Consider the following 20727-nt stretch of genomic DNA (forward strand, 5'->3'; position numbering starts at 1 on the left):
TAGCTGGGTGCCAGCGGCCCCCAGACCCCCGGCTAAATTTTCAGATAATTTCACTTTGGTCAAATCACATCCCTGTAAAAGCCAAGAATCAATTCAATGTCTTACATATCTTCCTTGACACGAGCTCAGGATGGGCACAGTTGGAATGATTGCTGATTACTGTCTTATGGGTTCCAAATATTGTTTTACTTCTGAACTCAGGCCAACAATCAAACCAAAAAGTTCTGGAAGACTTTTTTTTTTTTTCATACCATATATCCATAGAGACGAGACGAGACAGACGAAAACCTGGCAGTCCTACCGTTAAAAGAATTTGCCTCACATGATAGCAGAAATAAAAAAAAATGACGGAAAGAAAGTAATATCATCCGTCTCACCCACCAATGCCGCTTGTTAAACTGGGACAGCCGACTGCTGTTAATGACTTCCTGGTGTCTGCAAGAGTGCAAGTGCACCTGCAAACAAACACAACTCCAGTTTGTCTCAAAGCACATACGGTGACAGCGAGCTGATTAAACATATTCCGAGCAGCTATCTCTTAAAAAGACTACTCCTCACGATTTTCCATTTGCATGCAAAAAAAAAATCCACCTAAAAATAGAAATACCTCGCTGAAATGGAAAAAAATCAAAACAATGAGCTATTTGGCAAATAATGAGAGTGACGAGTGACTGTGGCGCGTTTCCAGTCATTAGCAGTTGTTGGCCGCTACCGGAAACATCTTTGCTGGAGTAGCGGCTGACCTTCTATCTATAGTAAGTCGATATCTTTTGTGTGCAAATGCGGATAAGAACGTCGCAAAGACAATGTCGTTCTTTCTTTCGGAAGGACATCTTTGTTCCGCTTTTATTTTAATGACTTCAATTCACTTCAAGAAAAGTGTACGTTTACTGAGACAGAGTGTGCCTGCATCCCAGAGGAGGCAGTCACGGAGGTAATTTGGGGCGGGTGACCGAGTGCAACAAGACATCAGCCCAGTGGCAGATGTTTGCACACCGTGGAAAAGGAGGAAGTAAATATCCACATCTTTTGCACATATACACGCATACTGTAAGTGGAATGTGTTTGATTGGACACTGACTGAGATACTGGGACATAATCCAACTTTCAACCCAGACAATTATTGTAGTACATTATATTATAGTTGTTTGTTTTTGTTTTTTTTACCCTGAGAGCACCCCGACATCATTTTTCGACAAATTCAAGGTAACATTAATATACTGCTACAATGCTATCTTGAAATGAATGTTATAAACCAACTACGAGAGTCTGCAATGTGTCTACATTCGATTAATTAAAAAGTATATCAAAAGTAGGTAATTTGGCTAACTAGTTTTTGCTGTTGATGTTATTTCACAAAGCAGAGAATCATTTCCTGTGAAAATTTCAAACTTGTGTGAGTTACATCACGGTTGATGATATCCCATTCAATTAGTCAAACGGGAAGTCAACCGTAAACATTTCTTGACAATAATATGTTCTATGCAGCACCAGTACAGACGCTCCCCTACTTACGAACATTCGAGTTACGAACAACGGTACATACGAACATTTCTGCGCCTACAGTATGTCGAAAAATGTTCGGAAAGAAATGCTGTAAGTTAGATTTTGTATTGCGCGTAGTGCTTCTTTCTGCTGCTAATACCGACGATTGGCGCTGTGAGAGCTCATTGGAGGCTCAGCAACGTGTCGAGGAGGAGGAGGAAGAAAACGCCGGTCCCCATGAAGGAGGAAATAACTTTTGAAGCCGATTCCAGCGACGACGAAGAATCTCTCATGATATAAAATCCTCCTCTTCCTCCTCCTCCATCATCTCCTTAAGCATCGAGTACATCTTCCAAAAGTAAGTTAAACTTCATTTTATTTATCTTATTACGTACATGTACATACTGTGTGTGTCACATACGTAGTACAGTACAGTACTGTACGTATTCTCTCCATTTTATTAAAAGTTTTTTTCAGTACAAACCAATGCAGGTTACTTGTACAAGCCTTAAACATACTTATATAAACCTTCAATATACTTATATAGGCTTTAAACATAAATTATAATACAAAATATAGCACTGAAGCAACTTACGAACAAATTCACCTTACGAACGATCGTCCGGAACGTAACTCGTTCGTAAGGTGGGGAGCGTCTGTAGTCTAAATACATACAGTATTTTTGGTTAATATTGCGTTAGTGGAATATGAGTTAAGCAAAATCCAGCCGTTTTGAGACATCTCAGGGGGGAGGCCATTTTGCCACTTGCTGTCGAGTGAAGATGACATCACTGTTGCCCGGGGCTCAGGCAACGATCAATCGCAGCTCACCTGTATCCTGAAGCTGAGCTATGATTGGTTGTTACTTGATACCTGAGCAACTGTGATGTCATTTTCACTCGACAGCAAGTGGCAAAATGGCCACCATTTTGATATTGATTTAAAAAAAAAAAACAACTGAGGGATTTTGCTGCTTAAAGATGATTGACTTCCCTTTTAATAATTTTAGAGTTTTGCTAGATGAGGAGCCAGGAAAAATCAAGTGAATGAATAGGGTTTTCAGCAACACAAAATTATGTTTATATCATTGTAATGGGTTAAAACAAAACACATCAACCGTGATACACATAAAAACTGGGTGCCCTCCTACACTACCAGACAACAACAAAATGGCAGAAAAGGACGCACACAAAGTGAGTGAGTGACTTAGTGGAGGAAGTGAAGCTTAAAACTGCTATATTTCTTGTGCCCACGTATTGCAGCTAACAGGTAAATAGCAGTGCCGGAGGATGTAACGTACACACTCGCTGTTGAAAAGAGAGTGGAGCGAGTGGACCAGGTCAGAAAAAAAAAGAGAGAAAACAAAATCAATGCTATCTCACGCTAGAGATGGAACTGAGATGAACACAAAGTAAGAGTAATGGAGACTGATGAGGAGGGATATGATAAACGTCTGAAAATAGACATAAAATAATGGTGATTGCGGAACAACATTCAAAATGGATGACAAAGATGGACACTGGAGACTCACTATTGGATTTTGTTGGCAACGGAGCCGAAATTACTCCTCCCTGTTAGCATGTATCATTGGATACAGTCCATGAGTGAATAATGGTGCGATGTCAAAGTGTCAGGACCAATAAAACAAGATGCTTGAAATGTTTCAAAATGCTTGAGTTGGAAGGATTGAGTGTAACAATCGTTCTCAGAGACAAAAAAATATGTGCATAGACTTAGACATAGACATACACCTCATTCATGTATGACGGCTATGTCACAGAGGGCATAAGATGTTATCAGGAACAGCATACAACACTTATTGTTTTCTTTTGTAGGCCTACTAACGAGACTGACAACTTGAATACACTGTCATTTTTATTTTTTCATTCTAGCTTTTAAATTGTTCTTATGTACTGTATATTACCAAACCCTCATTTTTTCCTTCATTATTCATCATTTGTTATTTAAAATTGTAAAAGAAATAATAAAATCTCTTATATTGTTTTTCTAAGTGGAACGAGACTAGCAAAGTAAATTTCATTGCTAAGTTCTACCATTGCGCTTTTGCTGTACGTATGACAAATAAACATCTTGAATCAGGGTTTTAGTGTTGAGCTATTGCATGAAGCCATGTCTCGATTCGATTTTTGCCGCATCATAGTTTAGTTGTCCACCGGGTATGTTAAACCTGTATATTTTCTCGCAATTAAAACAAGCCCACAGGCAATTCCGGCCATGCTATTATCATTTCAATGAAGTTTACTGCCATGGCACGAAGCTATTTGGCAGGGATGTTTCGTCTTTCTGTGCAGAACACCCACACAGGTGAGGTCATGACCTCTCTCAACTAATCACATGTGACCCCAGCAGTGGCGTGCACTGCGGGCCTCCTCTGCTGGCCTAAACATGATCAAAAGCGCTGATCTGCATTTAAAACTTACTTGATTAACGAGTTGTATTCAAGGGGAATTCAACCTTAAAGATTTCCTGACAAAAATATGTTATATGTGAACTCACTAGTCTAAACATGACATTCTGATTAATATTACATCTGTGGAATACGAGTTATGCAGCAAAATCCAGCCGTTTTTATTCATCTCAGGAGGTGGCCATTTTGCCACTTGCTCAGGGAACGGCCAATCATAGCTCACCTGTTTTCAGTAGCTGAGCTGTGATTGGTTGTTTCCTGAACTGTGAGAAACTGTGATGTCATTTTCACTCAACAGGAAGTGGCAAAATTGCCGCCTTCTGATATTGATAAAAATGGGATTTTACTTTAGAGATAGGGTGAGAAGCTCGGTCATCCGAGAGGGACTCAGCGTCGAGTCGCTGCTCCTCCACGTTGAGAGGAACCAGTTGAGGTGGCTCGGGCATCTGGTTCGGATGCCTCCTGGACGCCTCCCTGGGGAGGTGTTCCGGGCATGTCCTACCGGCAGGAGGCCCCGGGGACGACCCAGGACACGCTGGAGAGACTCTCGGCTGTCCTGGGAACGCCTTGGGGTCCCGTCGGATGAGCTGGCTGAAGTGGCTGGGGAGAGGGAAGTCTGGGCTTCCCTGCTAAAGCTGCTGCCCCCGCGACCCGACCCCGGATAATCGGAAGAAGACGGACGGACGGACGGACGGGATTTTACTGCTTAACTCATTCCACTAATGTAATATTAACCAGAATACAGTATTTAGACTAATGGGGCTGCAGAGAACATATTATTGTTAAGAATGGATTTGGGGTTGACTTCCCCTTTAATTGCCATATCATAGCACGCGTCGTAAATGCTCCAACAAGCTGCCGTGTGACATTTCTATGTATCATCAGCTCGAACCAACGTGTGTGAACCGGCTCAAAGTCACAAACGTAAAGCTATTAAGGACGCCACCTGTATCCTCTCCAGCCATTATCATTCTCCAAGAGCATCCCTTCCTTTCTCTCCCTGCGTACTTCTTGTTTGTTCGGATGACCTCCCCCTCCACCCAACCACTTTACCGCCGTCTGCTCTGCCGGGCTGTAACGGCGATACCCCTTGGCGCCGCGCTCGCGATCTCCACCTTCAATAATGAATGAGAGGATACAATTCGTCAATCACTTCAGAAGCAGGCGGGGAACAATGTCCAAGGTCAGGCCAGTGGCAGCTGTCAGAGGGGCGATATGATTGGTGCCTGGATGCGTGCACACACAAGAGAGCGAGCGAGAGAAAGAGAGAGAGAGATTAAGTGCAAAATACAAGCTGAGAAAATAGAACAAAAACAATCGGGATGAAGTGAGCTGGGTTTAAATGATCCTCCAAAGAGGTGAGACAAGATAAGGATAATTAAACAATAGCACAATTACAATCACTTGCCAGAGCAGGAAAAAAAAAAAACGATAGAGAGAGAAGCAAGGTCGTTAAATACAGTAGCTCAGGCATACGACACTCGCCCGCCCGACGGACCTCAAGGTCGGACGTCGCTTTCTCTTACTCTAGACATGTAGGCTTCTACTGCGCGTAATGGCCGACAGCTTTGAAACACTTTTTCCGTAGGATCGCTTGTCTGAGAGAAGTCGTATCGCGGAATCAATCTGGATCTGGGTCGAGTGTGCGTGGAGCCCAGAGGGCGATAGTGTAAAGGTTGTGTGATGATCGTGTCAGACAAGGACACACCCCCCCGGGAGCGGGCTGCTATTGACCCCATCCACCCAACACACTTAGACACACACACAGAAACACCACGCACTTGTTCCCAACAGAGCACGTTTTAATGAGGACATGGAAAGTGTTTGGGGATGGGTGTATGTGGGAATTGGGGAAGAGGAAGCAAAGTGGGTAAAACAGATTTAATTATTGAGTATGTGCGTCACTCCAAAGTGTGGAACAATTTTCACAGTCACTTGTGTACACAACTTTCCTCAGTGGAGTTGTCGGGCGCAGTGGGAGCTATTTATTTCGCTCCCTTCCAGAAGAACAGACGCCAGACTAAATGACACGGTGTTTGAGACTCTCACTTATTTCCATTTTTCTATTCCTCACAATCCCTCATGCACCAGCCGCAACATGGGGTACATATGCGGTACATTCATTGGTCTGAAAAAAGTGGTATCGAATGTCCCTAAAATAAATGATCAGGTAATGGTTGCTACTTGGCATATTTTCATCTGAGGGAAAATGGAAGGATCGTGAGCTGGGACTGTGTGCCAAACAAGTATACTTAATGAACCTAGTGTTGACTGTCCAGTGTATAATAAAAAAAATATTTGATACTCTAAAGATGAAAACTAGGGGTGTCAGGCAACTAAAATGTTTAATCGTAATTAATCACATGACTTAAATAGTTAACTCACATATATCTGTTCTAAATGTACATTAAAATATAAGTTTACTCTTGTTAACATGAAGGTGGAAAAGATGGTAAACTAATATGGCTGCATCTTTTAGTGATTTGATACAGTAATTTCATAATAACTTATAAAATTGAGTTAAAATTAAAAAGATAGGTAATTTTTCTGCCACTAGGTGGCATAATTGCATTTGTAAGACATTGGTGACAGCTCAGTGCATTTTTTCTTTTCATGTTAAGAGCTATCTATTTAATCTTTAACATGAAGTAACTTGTGAAATTCTGCACGTTTTTAAAATTGTAAAACACAGTACAACTTGACCCCAGTCTCTACAAATACTGTATATGCATTATTCTTAAATTTATCACAGCAAAATTTTGACGTAGACGTGTGTGCTGCGTTGCGACTGGAATTACCCCAGTACAGGCTTTCCAAGTAAGCGGCGGTCATTAATCACGCGTTCAAAAAAATTTGTGGCGTTAAAGGAAGTTTAAATTAACTCAACATTAATGCACTGATTTTGACACCCCTAGTGAAAGCACATTTTCATAAATAATGTATTCTTAGTAGACCAATTCTTCAGTTTATTCTTCACTTTTACAGTCCAATGACACAATTTGTGTGCGCGTCTTCTGCAATAAAAAAAAAAAAAAACTCCAGGACCACCCCCCCCCCCCCCCCCCCCGTCTGTCCGCTCTTGTCTAATGTGCGCTCGTCAGGCGATCAGAGCCGACAGTATCATGTAGCATTTGTGTGTCCTCTAGCAGATGTGCCCTGCAGGGTGGCCCACCTCTTAGAAATGTCACTGATCACAGTCTCTTCCATCTGATTGCCTCTCGCTCTGTCTCGCTCTTTGCTCACTCTTGCACATGCACTATTAGTGGCATTATTAAATGCCATAGAAAGCAATAATCGGACATTTTCGAATGACTCATAATTAATTTAGGTTAATAACGCAGCGTTGTTTAACATAAATAATAACACGCTTGCATTGCTAAGTGCCTCAAGCACAAATGATATCGTTTTGTGCAATTGCTCTCATGAACACACACATCCGCATTTAAATACAGCCTCGATATACAACTGACTCGACTTAGGAGTTTTGGGAGATATGAGCCGATACAAACACTGTTTTGCTTTGACCTACCAGGGCAAACTTAAGATACGAGAGCTCGAGTGAACTCAGTTCAACGGGCTTCGCAATAAGCAGCAGTTGGTGCAAGTATTGAACTATGCATTGGAAAGAGGCAACAAGCTGTTTCATTCCACTGCCAGTTGGAGTTCACCATCAAGCTAATCGTGAAACAAAGAGAATTACACCTCGTACATTTAAAACCAAATCAAGTTGCCTTAAGAACAATCCTCTGCCTTATAATGCAAAATCTCATTGAAATGCTAACGGTTAGCATTGACAGTCATAATTTTAGAAGTGCCAGATATTTGATCGCAAATGGTGGAGAAACACATGCATATGGCTATGATAATGCTCACAGATGTATATTCTTTATCCTCCGGGAAAAAAAGACCAATATTGCAGTATCTTACTGAATCACTTACAGCTGTAGTGGAAGTGTACTCTTCTTCATTCATTTTGGCAAAACTATATTGAACTGTACTGCCTCCTGGTGGCCAAAGCAGAAACACCAGAAGTGGCTTCACATGAAATGTACTTCAGCATTAAAGGGGAAGTCAACCCCCCAAATTGTTTCTTGACAATATGATATTCTATGCAGCCCCATTAGTCTAAATATGGTATTCTGGTTAATATTGCGTTAGGGTTAGGGTAATAGGATTTAAGCAGCAAAATCCAACAGTTTTTATCCATGTCAGTAGGCGGCCATTTTGGCACTTGCTGTCACGTCAAAATGACATCACAGTTGCTCAGGTCTCATGTAACAACCAATCACAGCTCATCTTCAGTGGACAGCTAGTGACAAAATGGTAGCCCCGCGAGATGGATAAAAACGGCAGAATTTTGCTGCATAACTCGTATTCCACAAATGTAATATTAATCACATTGTCATTTTCCTTTTTTTTTTACAAAACATAATGTTATATATTGTTATTTTTCCTCACTGAAATAGAGGTTGGAACACATTGATTGTCACATACTGAGCGCAGGAATAAAAAAAAAATCTTGTCATCTTTTATTTAAAAAAAAAAAGCAAATGAGACAATTTGTTCCCAAACATGACTCGACGCAAAAAAACAAAACAAAACAAACAAACCTCAAATTGGTAGGAACTCACCACAATGAATAGCGGGAACCACGACTGGCAACATCAACAAAACCAATGAAGCGACCAAAACGGAAAGACACCAGGGAAGCAAATACAAGAAAACTGACGAGACAATGAGGAACACCTGGAGCTGATAGGCTTACACAATGGACCGGGGCTGACAAGAACAGGTGAAAAAAAATAACTAATGAATGAAAAGGGACTCAACCTGATCAAAACCAGATCAAAATGACATTAACGGAATTTCCATTGGATTTGAGTGGGAGTGTTTTTAGTCACAAGTGTAGACAGAATTAATTCAACTCATATCTCAAGGCACCACTGTAACGCTTTAACCGGGTTAAGTCAAAGATGTGACTATTTCACCCAATGGCAGTCGGGCACACATGCACCTGCTTGCATTTTTATGCGCCGTCGTCGGTAACGTATGGTCTGTTCTGACATCTGTCAATCAGAGAGTCGGGATCAGTCAGTCACCTGTCGGCTCCCATCTGATAGCTCTCAGTCAAAGCTTATGGAGAGCGTGATAGGAGCTGGCGCGGGTGCGGAGGAAAGGATGTGTAATCTCCGCCGTAGTCTTTTAAAACAGCCGCTGCTATTGTTAGCAATTTAATGATAATAATAGCAATAAAGTGCTGGCACTACCCGCAGCCTCCTGTTTGGGAATTGTTGGAAAAGATAAGAGGATGTGTCTTGTAGCCGCAAGCCAAGGAAACATTTTGCTCCCGCGCGTGCTTGCTTATCTGCTGTTTTGCCATCCAGGAATAGAGTTTCTCATCCTTGAGCCCGTGGCACCGCTTCCCCTTCAAGTTGAGCCCGGGCCCTTTACGAGTCAGCAGGTCACCACGGGGGTCCCCGTCGTGGGGGCCCACTTTAACTTCATCATGAGCTCAGGCGGGAGGTCGTTCCCGATCAAGTGTCTCTTATAACATTCTTAATTGGTGTGTGTCAAAGACCTGCATCCTAAGTGAATTTACATATCACAAGGCACTAATTACATTTGTTGATTAATACTTATATGTATTTAGCACATTGCTTTTTGATTAAGTGTACCTGATTAAAACACAAGCATGATTGAACTAGTTGTTGCTACATTGTGAAGTGGAAACGTGATACGCTCCAAAATGCTACTTGACCTTGTTTGATTTCTGAAGCCATATTATTATTATTATTATATTTTTTAACATAGGAAATAATTTCTGATGCATAGGGGTAAACACGTACTGATTTTAATTTAGCAGGATTGCCGGGGGGGCCTTTAAAAAGTCATTATAGGCACTGAATACGCAAATCTAAAATCAAGGTCTTAATTGACATTAAAGTTTCTTAAATCAAACTTTCAAAAGTCTTACAAAATGTTAAACACAATAAGTAGGACTGTGATTTTAAATAGTCTAAAATTTACATTCTCCAAAAAATAGGTATAGGCAATGTCGGTAAGGTGTTGGTCCGCACAACGACGGCCGATACTGGTATCGCCCTCTTGTGTCCGTTTTATGATCAGGAACGAAATTAGAAGGTTAGAAATTGCTATTAATTTCACGCAATTTGAAGGGAAAATGCTATACTGGCAAATATAGGTCTTGATTTTTTTTTTTGAACATCCCTAAATTTAACTTTCCTTATCTGTAGGACCCCTATGTAGCCTCACTACACTAGCAGAGAAATTGGCTACATGCTCCACTGCTGCTGTTTTGGTTAGCAATGCAGTACAGAACTGAGATAATGACACTGAGTACACAAAAAAAAAAGTAGGGATAGATGAGTACTGATAGGTATCAGTACTGGGCCGATACTTGGCTTTATTTCAAGGTATCGTAATTGTGACAGCACCTCACTACACTAGCAGAGAAATTGGCTACATGCTCCAGTGCTGCTGTTTTGGTTAGCATTGCAGTACAGAACTGAGATAATGACACTTAGTACACACACACAAAAAAAGTAGGGATAGATGAGTACTGATAGGTATCAGTACTGGGCCGATACTTGGCTTTATTTCAAGGTATCGTAATTGTGACAGCAATGGCTGTTTTACAATCAGGAGGTAGAAATAAGAAGAATAGATAATTGATATTAATTTCCTTCAATTTTCAGGAAAAATGATTAAAATCTTAGGATGTATAGTTTTTTTTCCCCCTCGCAAGTATACAAATGCAGCATGAACAGCACTGGTTAAACTCTTCTAGTGTTCATCTAACTATGACCTAATCCATCATCATCATCATCATCATCATCATCATCATCATCATCATCATCGGCCCCTTCACCTTGCATTGTCTCATTAATTGCCTTCCCCCCCCTATTTCTTTCAGCGTGCTATTAACAAGAAAAAAAATCTTAGCTCATCCCGTCCCCAACCACGGTGTCGCCCTAATTGCGTGTTGTAAATGCCTGTTAAAACAAGCGCAGGCGGATTTATTAGATCAAAATGGACTAGAACTCATTTGCACCCAATAATCAAAAAGTCTACTGCAGTGGGGAAAAATGCTTAGCCGCACAAATTGCTACTGCTTATTAAAAGTAAAATTACATGTCATAAAAAGGAGTGATTTAGGTATTTTCTCCCCTTCATTCCCATGCAGCAAAGATGTGCGTGCGTGTGCGCGCAGCGAGACAGCGAATCAGTATTCATCATCAGTCCATTCTGTCAGCCCAGTCCCACGACAGGGGTGTAGCTCTATGAAGATTAAGTGATTTTTCTAGGGTGACTGCCCCCAGTGGTGACCTCTCCCACTCCAATTCATTAACACCGCATGGTTCCCACTGCCGATAAAGCTGTTTTACGTCGGACCGGCCAAATCGGAATTTCATGCCTCAAATCGAGGTGTGATCAATTAGCCTTTGCATGTTAATACCTCTCATTTAAGACAGCCAGGGTGGGATTCGTTTATGCCGATAAGTTGTGACATGTGTTTATTGCGCTAGGTGGAGTAGCCGCACACATCGTTGGCCGTGCGCCAAGACATTAGCGAATGATTAATGTGACATGACTCAATCATATCCTAATTTTTATTTACCATAGGAAAAGTCGGCCACAATTATTCACTGGCTTGCTAGGTTGGCACATCAGTTCAAAAACACACGTATGTAAGATTGATGATTTCTCCTACCCCTATTTGCCAGAATTTTTTTTAGGAATGAAATTTAAGATTCATTTTACAACATTAATGGGGAGTTTTCTCTCAAGATGACATTAGCTATGGCTGTTACGTTGGTAAGCATGACATATTTGCAATTGAGTGTTCAGCGTAAGTCTGAGTCGAGGTGTACTGTACGCAGGGGCAGGCTAGACTAAGTGCTAGTATTTTTGCGGACCCGTGCGAGCCAGTGCAGTGTGGCAAATTATAACAATTACATTTTGGGCCGTTGTGGGCGTTAACACAGCCAGCTTGTTTTGCTGTCCATTGAAGCAGCTGTTCTCCTTCCCCTTAAATACTGCAGACCGCCATAGGTGAATTATACAGTAGGCTTTTAGAGCTTCCAAAATGAATAGATTAATCGACAACTAATCAATTACCAAGTTAATCGACAACTATTTTAATGATCAAGTAATCGTTTAGAGCCATTGTTTATCTTAAAATTGTCCAAATCCTAATTCTAGCCTCTAACAGTAATTACGCTCTTATTTCTGTAGTCTTTCATGAATACAGGCTATTATCTTTTGTGTTTATTCAAAATAAGACATTTGCAAACATTTGTTATTACTTTGGAAAAGGATGACCAAACTAAATCAGTTTCAAAAAGTCATGTGATATTGCTTAATTGTTGTTGTTGTTGTTTTTAAATCACTAAACAATGCTAAGCAAATAACAATAAATCTCAATAAACAGTAATTGACTCTCATTCACCAACTTCCAGCTCACTTGACAAGCCAGACCTGCCTTAAAAGACGAACAAAGATATTCAACGTCACGGATACCACATTATAGAACGTGAGGATGGCAACTGAAAGAGGAATAAAATTATTTGTCCTCTTTGCGTGTTCCAAAACTTGAAGACAGATTTAATGTAAGAAAAAACACCTTTGCAAAAATGATTTTAATCTAACAGAGATCTCTGGACATCGTAACAGACTCCAATTCATCACTTAACAGGTGGAATTCAGAGCGCCGAAATGTGTCTCTTCCGCGTGTAAAATGGCTTCTTATAGTTAAAACCGACCGCCTCTCTTTCATTTGTAGACAAAACATACTCTCTGGGTACTTTTCCATGAGCGATGGCGAAAACAGAGTCAGGGGTGCGTGTTCGAAACAGATTCTGTTCTCAAGGACCAAATGTGTTTTCCCACAGAGAAGGAACTTCTAGACCAAATGATATGTCTCAGCTTAAGGTCAAATTATACTGAGTTCAACACTATTTGCTTTACACGTCTATAAAACCTTTCAACATGGTTAATATAAAGAATTAAGATGTTAATAATGTATAACAATGGTTAATATATGAAAATAAAGAATTTAAATCTAACACAACCACAAGTTGACAAAAATAAGACCTGCACCTCACATGCCTATATGTTGTCGTGATATGCACAAAGCTTTCAGATGCATAAAAACAGACCGCAAGAAAATCATAGCGACTGCTAGGTTATCCTCAAAGAAACCACCATGCGTGCTCATCATTTCCGTGTTCCTACTAAAAAAAAAAAAAAAAATCTCCAAAATAATTGCTAGAATACAAATAGTAGCTTTTTATTGCCTCTTTGTCTTTGCCGTCTCATCCGGAGTCCATCCTCTCTGCTAGCCAATATCCCTCCCCAAAGAGGGGATGAAACCGGGATGATCTTGAGTTGCGGCGCACTTTGGCGCAGTCGAAGCGACGGCCAACCAGGAGCGACCGTGATTTTTCAATAGTTGGACAGGTGCTTAAGGCATAATGGCGGAGAGAGGTTTGTTGTCAGCGGGGCGACAAAGACAGCAAAACATCCCGTTAGCTGACCTTGCGCCTCTCGCATGCTCGCTAGCGTCGGCCGTCTCCATCTGTCATTCCTAATGGACTTGGCTTTAAAGCGCAAGGTAGGATTAAAGGGCCACGAGGAGCGGAGCCAGCTATGAAGAAAGTGCAGATAAGTGAAATAGCCGGGGCACTTAAAAAAAAAAAAAAAAAAAACATTCACATGCTTCTATTTTTACAGCGTGCAAGCCTTTCTTAGTCGCGTCGTCGGGTATGATCAACCGTTAAGGTTGCATCTCCGCTTCTCGCACACATGCACACGCTAAGATGAGTCACGTCGCCGTTCAACAGAATGGTCCGAGGCAGCGCCGTTAGCCATTCAGTGAGGAATTCTTCAACTAAATTCTTATGGCCGTGTTAACACTTACTCACCCTTTCCCTTGTCCTTCTCAACACACACACACACACACACACACACACACACACACGCGCACGCACACACTTGACTCACATATAAATCACGTGCAGATGGAACATTTCCCCCGTGTGCTCAGCGAAGGCAGCTATCAATCCAAAGTAGAGGGGGCAACTAAAGATTGGAGAGAAGGGAGGGAAAATGTGGCCCTGGGATCTCCGCAGGGAACGAGGAGTGTGGAAGCGAATGCGAGGGACGCTGAATGAGAGGAGGGCTGCTTAGAATGTGCAAGGAGACTTGAGAGTGAAACACTGAGTGACCTTAAAGTACTGGCCGTGTCAAATAACGTTCTGGCTGCTCGCCATCAGCTGGTGACGCGTAATCACAGAATAGTTGAAGATTGTTGTGATTATCTTGACAACGGTGAAGTGATATCATTCATCCGTTTTGGATTTTTTATTATTATTATTATTATTTTTTTAGGGTAACAAGTGAGTTGGATTTTTGGTTTTACACCCAATTTAGAGCACAGGTGTCAAACTCAAGGACCGGGGGCCAGATCTGGAAACCAATTCCTTTGATGTGGCCCACGAAAAGCAAATCGTGTGATCGTTCCTTTGTCAGTGCTAAAATTGATATCAAAATTTCAAATCGTCATGTTTAACAAATAACATTGTTATTATTTAGCACGGGTGTTTATCACCCTTTGGTTTGATTTGATTGATTATTGATTTAGATACAAACCCTGCAAAAGACCAGGTTGATCACCATCTTTTCACAAAACTTGCAGTTTTTTGGTATCCAAAAAATCTGTGCTAAAAATATTTTTTTTAAACAATTTTCCAGTCCTTGCATGTTGAATAATTGAATAAGTTCCTTCAGCAGCAGAATTTCAAAGTCCTTTTTTTGTAGGAAAAATGGCAAAGTCCACAAGAAAAGTTCAACACGGTTTATTTCCCCTCAAAGTACAAACCCTAGACAAAGTCAACCAACATGAGTTAAGATCCACAATATGATGTCATTTTGGACAAACCCCTTTTTCATTTTAGGCAATCCCGTGTCAATCATTTTCTATTTGTGTTATAATTATAAGTAAGACTATTTGTCTGACTACTGCAGGAATAATTGTCTCTACTGGAATCGCAAGTGACAGACTCGGTTTGTCACACTTTCGATGAAGTCTGTGATTGTTTGCACCTACATGTGCTGGTGACTAATGTGCACCTGCGGCCTTATCACTTTTGTTAGCGGGTTCAGCTTGGTTGGGGTCAGCCGCTACGTGATTTAAATTTTTTTTTCTGGAGATCTCAGTATTGTTCATTCGGTGACATGACATCATCATTGCTCTCTCTCTCTTTTTTTTTTTTTTTTTTTACAAATAAGGGTCCAACATTAACCGTGGCCTTTTGAGTCCGGGCCATACCTCTGTTGCTGACCTGACCGGGCCAGTTCAATTTTCATAAATAAATACGACAAAATCAACACATTCATTCTTTTTACCCAATATATTTTGAGACATTTTAACCCATTGCGCACATCTAATGCGCTAAGTGAAATATTGATTGAAACTTATTGTGACTTGGCCCATCAGGGAGCCTGCAATTTGGCTCATGGTATTGAAACAGGGCCATTAAAAAAAAGGGCAAGGTCTGTATTTGACACCTTATTCGTCAACACATTTTGCTATAAAAGTAATAGACAAAAGAATAAATCTTTGTACAGATTTGTCATTGAAAGCAGCGTATTTCAACATAGCAAATTCCACAGCTTTGAATTGCACAATGCGTCTATCAGACTATCATTTTTGCCCACCATTCAAACGTCAAAACTATCCAAGTTTGCCAACGTTTGCTTTGTTAAAACAAGGTTACCGCTGTCCGCTCCCTTCTCGATCCTGATTCACTTTTAGTTCAAACAAAGTGGACGGCGAGGTGAGAGAAATGTTCGAAATGTATTTAGTGGCATCTCTTGTACCACGAGTGCAGATGCGGCGTTATTGTTTTGATGATGCCTGCACCATTTGCCAAATCAAATGTATCTTGGAAGGCCGGGTGAATGACTTCAATTATTTTCTGGCTAATAATTGGACCTCCCCCCCAGCTAAGACTCTCGCACACACCTTTTACGACGAGATATAATTTAATGGTTTTACTGTTTCCTTTAATGGCTGCTGTTTCCACCCCCACCCCCCACCCCCCATGACCTGCACCTTTTGTTTCTTCACAAATGAACACGGTGGCCTTTATGTTGTACTGTCATCATCCTAAATGAGATTTGAAGAATTTTCACTTTTGCTTTTAGGAGCATAATCATTATCAAATGCATTAAGTTTGCGTAGGCCGGGTTTTTCCTCCGATATCAGCTGTTTTTCTTTCACCTGCGGCATTTAGCAAATGCCGCAGGTGAAATTGATAAGAAGATTCAGTTGAGGACTTCCTTTTTTTGGTTCTGTTCTAATTTGGAGAGATGCAAGGTGATCGGCATTAGATTGTGCATACTTTGTTTTTGTAAGCCTTTTCTCGTGGCTCACTAAATGACATTGGTTCATTGCAATACTCGAACCCTAGAAAGAAATTTTCTGTGCCCGGCTGCTCCAATATGGACAGCAATTTATACTATCCATGTGGCGTCTCTTGACAAATCACACAGCGGAAGGCCTGCTACTACCACCGCTGATGAAACCGCTGAACTCATAGAGCAGGCATTTTTGCGCCAAGCCGAGGAAAGCCTATCCGGAGGGCTGCATTGTCACTCAGCATCAACAAAAGATGGAATGCTTTGGAGGTTGATAGAGCTCTTTACCTGTACAGACTTCAGGTTGCTGAGCATCCTAATCTTCCATTTGAAGTTGATATACTTACAAAAACTGCAAAGCTGTCAAACGCTGTGGCCTCAGGCTCATGTCTGTCCAAATCATACCACGAGTGAAATAGAAAAAAATATATAAATGGTGATTTTATTTAAAGAACCAACATTTTTAATGTAAAACAGAAACAATATCTTGCTGTGCCATCCGTTCATGCTCAATGTTTGCCATTGTGAAAGTATGAATTTATTGAAAACTTGTGTTTCTCTTTGTGTCTGTCAGAAGTGGCACCTTACCTGCGAGGGGTCGGCCTGGGGCAACAAGTGGTGCTGGAGGGAAACAGACTGGTGCTGACCTGCTTGGCTGGAGGCAGTTGGCCACTGCAGTACCGCTGGTCTCTCAACAGCAGCAACATCACCGACTGGACGCCGCAGTACAGGTCAGCCGCCGCCAACTGGCTGCCTTAGTCTCGTTGGCCCCCCGTGCACGTGGCTAAATGGGTCCGTTTTCATCAGTCAGTTTTCATCAAAGAAGAAAAATCTCTATCAACAGGCTTTTTGTTATTTTTTTATAGGGACCTCATGGGATCACTAATCCAGAAAATTACTCTATTACATTCAAATTTTACATTTTATTTTAGTTGTATGTTCTATATTTCTAATGTCATGTTGTAAAATAAGTTCTTTTGACATAAATAATTATCCGCCAGTCTATAAATTTAATTTTACATTTTATTTTAGTTATATGTTCTATATTTCTAATGTCATATTGTAAAATAATTTCTTTTGACATAAATAATTATCCGCCAGTCTATAAAATAAATTTTACATTTTATTTTAGTTGTATGTTCTATATGTCTAATGTCATGTTGTAAAATAATTTCTTTTGACATAAATAATTATCCGCCAGTCTATAAATTTAATTTTACATTTTATTTTTGTTATATTTTCTATATTTCTAATGTCATGTTGTAAAATAATTTCTTTTGACATAAATAATCATCCGCCAGTCTATAAATTTAATTTTACATTTTATTTTTGTTATATTTTCTATATTTCTAATGTCATGTTGTAAAATAATTTCTTTTGACATAAATAATCATCCGCCAGTCTATAAATTTAATTTTACATTTTATTTTAGTTATATGTTCTATATTTCTAATGTCATATTGTAAAATAATTTCTTTTGACATAAATAATTATCCGCCAGTCTATAAATTTAATTTTACATTTTATTTTAGTTGTATGTTCTATATTTCTAATGTCATGTTGTAAAAATAATTTCTTTTGACATAAATAATTATCCGCCAGTCTATAAATTTAATTTTACATTTTATTTTAGTTGTATGTTCTATATTTCTAATGTCATGTTGTAAAATAATTTCTTTTGACATAAATAATTATCCGCCAGTCTATAAATTTAATTTTACATTTTATTCTAGTTGTATGTTCTATATTTCTAATGTCATGTTGTAAAATAATTTCTTTTGACATAAATAATCATCCGCCAGTCTATAAATTTTATTTGGTGTTGTGCTGATGAAGTGCTGCCTCCGTGAGTGAAAATGGCTGGCTTTCTCTTCAGATTCAGTGCTCACGTAGTCGTCATGATAACATAAACTCATTGGCCGTGTCAAGCCGGGTGGGTGAACTTGATGTCCTTTTATCCAATTATTATTTTTTTTAATTAAATAGTGAAAAAAAAATCATCTAGACCAGTGGTGTCCAAACTCGGTCCTCGGGGGCCGGTAGTCCCGCAGGTTTTGGAGGTTTCCCTGCTCCAACGCACCTGTTTCAATCAACAGGATTGTTATCAGGCTTAGTAGAGCTTGCTGATGAGCTTCAGCTGTGTTGGAGGAGAGAAATATCCAAAACCTGCGGGACTACCGGCCCCCGAGGACCGAGTTTGGACACCACTGCTCTAGACAGTCCCAACATTTAGATGACAAATCCCTCCCAAAATATTCCACAATTCCGTTCTTTGAATTTCTCTTTTTCCTCGTCCCGTGTAATGTTTGGTAAGAGCCAAGCTGTCCCTGTTGGCAGAACTGCTGCCGCGGAATAAAATCCATCATTCGTTTTTCATCATCATTGAAAATAGTGGCAAACTTGGGAGAGCCGATCCACTAAGAGGGCGAGACAGCAGGCGGTGTTGTGTAACACGTTGGACCGCTCTCAACATTCTGGCAGCTGTAGTTTGATGAGGTCGGCACTACGGCAGATTGGCAGGGCGCTGCGTGTGTCGTCTTTGCACCGCTGTCAAAATTTATAACAAGTCTGATGTGAGGACAAACACCAGAGAGGACGCAAAGCCACAGGATTTTACGAGGATATTTTACCTCCGGTCGTTTAAAGATTGCTAAAAACAGCCACTTTTTTAATAGACAACTTCAGAATTTCTTTACAAAACACGTTAGGTTCTAGAAGATTGATTAATTGTCTCTTTATCAGCAGGATGGCTGCTGTATTCAACTGGAATCACACCCAAGACCTATCAATGTGTTTTGGAGTTACTAAAAAGATGGCATCGGTATTTTTTGTTCCATTACAGCAGTTGCCTCCACCAAGGGGGTTCTGCTTTGGTCATTTGTGTGTAATTATTTCTACAGATTTACAAGAAACTTTGCATAAAATTGAGGCACAGACCGATGATCCCATTTTGCTACCGAGCCATCGTATTTCCATATTTGGCGTCTTTCACACACGTGCTGTAGGATGCAAGTGTATGCATTTTTTGTATGTTGGCAGGAAGACAGCAGCAAATCCAACTTCTAAATTGTGATGTTGGGGCCGAAAACAGGAAGGCAAACAGTTTTTAAAAGAACGACAAAAGTTTTCAACCTTTTTCACGGTGATGAATTTTCGACAACAAGTAAAGCCAGACGCTGTTATATTTAGCGCTGCTGTCTGGCAGTTGAGGAAGTTGCAGTTGAGTGTCGATGAAGTGGAGAATGACACAAGTGATGTTTTTCACCACAGAGATGTGAATGTTAAAGCGGCCAAAAGTAAACTGTATGTTTAATAGTTTGATTTTTCTTCCGATTCGTAGATCAGATTTCCAGTTCCAAATTTGCGCCTATTTAAAGTCAATTTAAATTACGATCTTAGGTATCAATGCCTGATGCTGATATATGTATACTTAGGGTGACCAAACACACACTTTTGCCCGGACATGTGCACTCTTTTACATCGTCTCTGGGTGTAAGTTAAAATTATTATTTTTTAAAAATCATGAAAATGTCTGTTTTTTCTTTCCACGACAAATAGGAGACGGAGTGCACCGGGTTCTGATCCCCACCCTCCCCATTAAATTTTTTTATAAAAAGTTGATCTAAGGACCAAGAAAAGTTGGGCTTAGATTGTTATGTCATTATTTATTTATTTGTCAAATAAAACTTTTTCTACCCATACAGATGAGGCATACGTTAATAAAATAGTAAAATATTTGGTGTCTTTGAATAGACTGAGTAACATGTAAGTATCTCGAGGCCTGCCTGAGTGTCCTCTTTTTTTGGAAATGAAAATATGGTCAACCTATGTATAATGGGTCAAAAGAAATAATCATGCAAAAATCGCATTATTGATATTTTAGAAAGAAATTGTCAAGGGGTTAAAGTTTGGTTCTGTTTTATTAGAAGCAAATCTTATTCTGACAATTTCTTAGGCAAAGTAAGAATGGGTTTTCTTCCGCTATTGTCTTAATTAAAGACAGAAATAAGAAAAATAGCATCCTGGTTTAGCTGCTTGTGTTTTGGGAAAAGATACAACTAATTGGCAAATCTAGCCAAAACACCTTTTTTCCCCCCTGCATTCGCATCTTCCAATTCACCGTGTTCTCAAATTAAGCGCACCCAGTAACAGGAACAGCTCGGTCGATTCCAAGCCGCCCCCGCCAGTATAAGCTGATTGAACTTGTCCTAAATCATCCCGAGAATTGAGCCCTGCGAGCGAGGCAGCGAGTGTGTCACCGAAATTATTGTATTGATTGGCAACTGTCAACACTGAACTTTGAATTTGGTGAGATACATACCAGCTCAAGTCGCTGGGTGCTTAAGAACTGCAGTGACGGCCCCGCCGCACCC

At 40.3% G+C, this 20727-nt stretch overlaps 1 protein-coding gene across 2 annotated transcripts in view; it reads left to right on the forward strand.

The window, feature by feature from the left end:
• Window positions 1–20727, forward strand: part of sdk1b (sidekick cell adhesion molecule 1b) — a 278501-nt gene that overhangs the window by 74841 nt on the left and 182933 nt on the right. For both annotated transcript variants that reach the window (XM_077570575.1, XM_077570574.1), the window contains one exon: window positions 16929–17085. In XM_077570575.1, coding sequence (XP_077426701.1) covers window positions 16929–17085 — 157 coding nt within the window. The remainder of the gene's footprint in view (window positions 1–16928; window positions 17086–20727) is intronic.

This window comes from Vanacampus margaritifer, chromosome 7, assembly GCF_051991255.1.
Source record: "Vanacampus margaritifer isolate UIUO_Vmar chromosome 7, RoL_Vmar_1.0, whole genome shotgun sequence".
Classification (NCBI taxonomy): Eukaryota; Metazoa; Chordata; class Actinopteri; order Syngnathiformes; family Syngnathidae; genus Vanacampus; species Vanacampus margaritifer.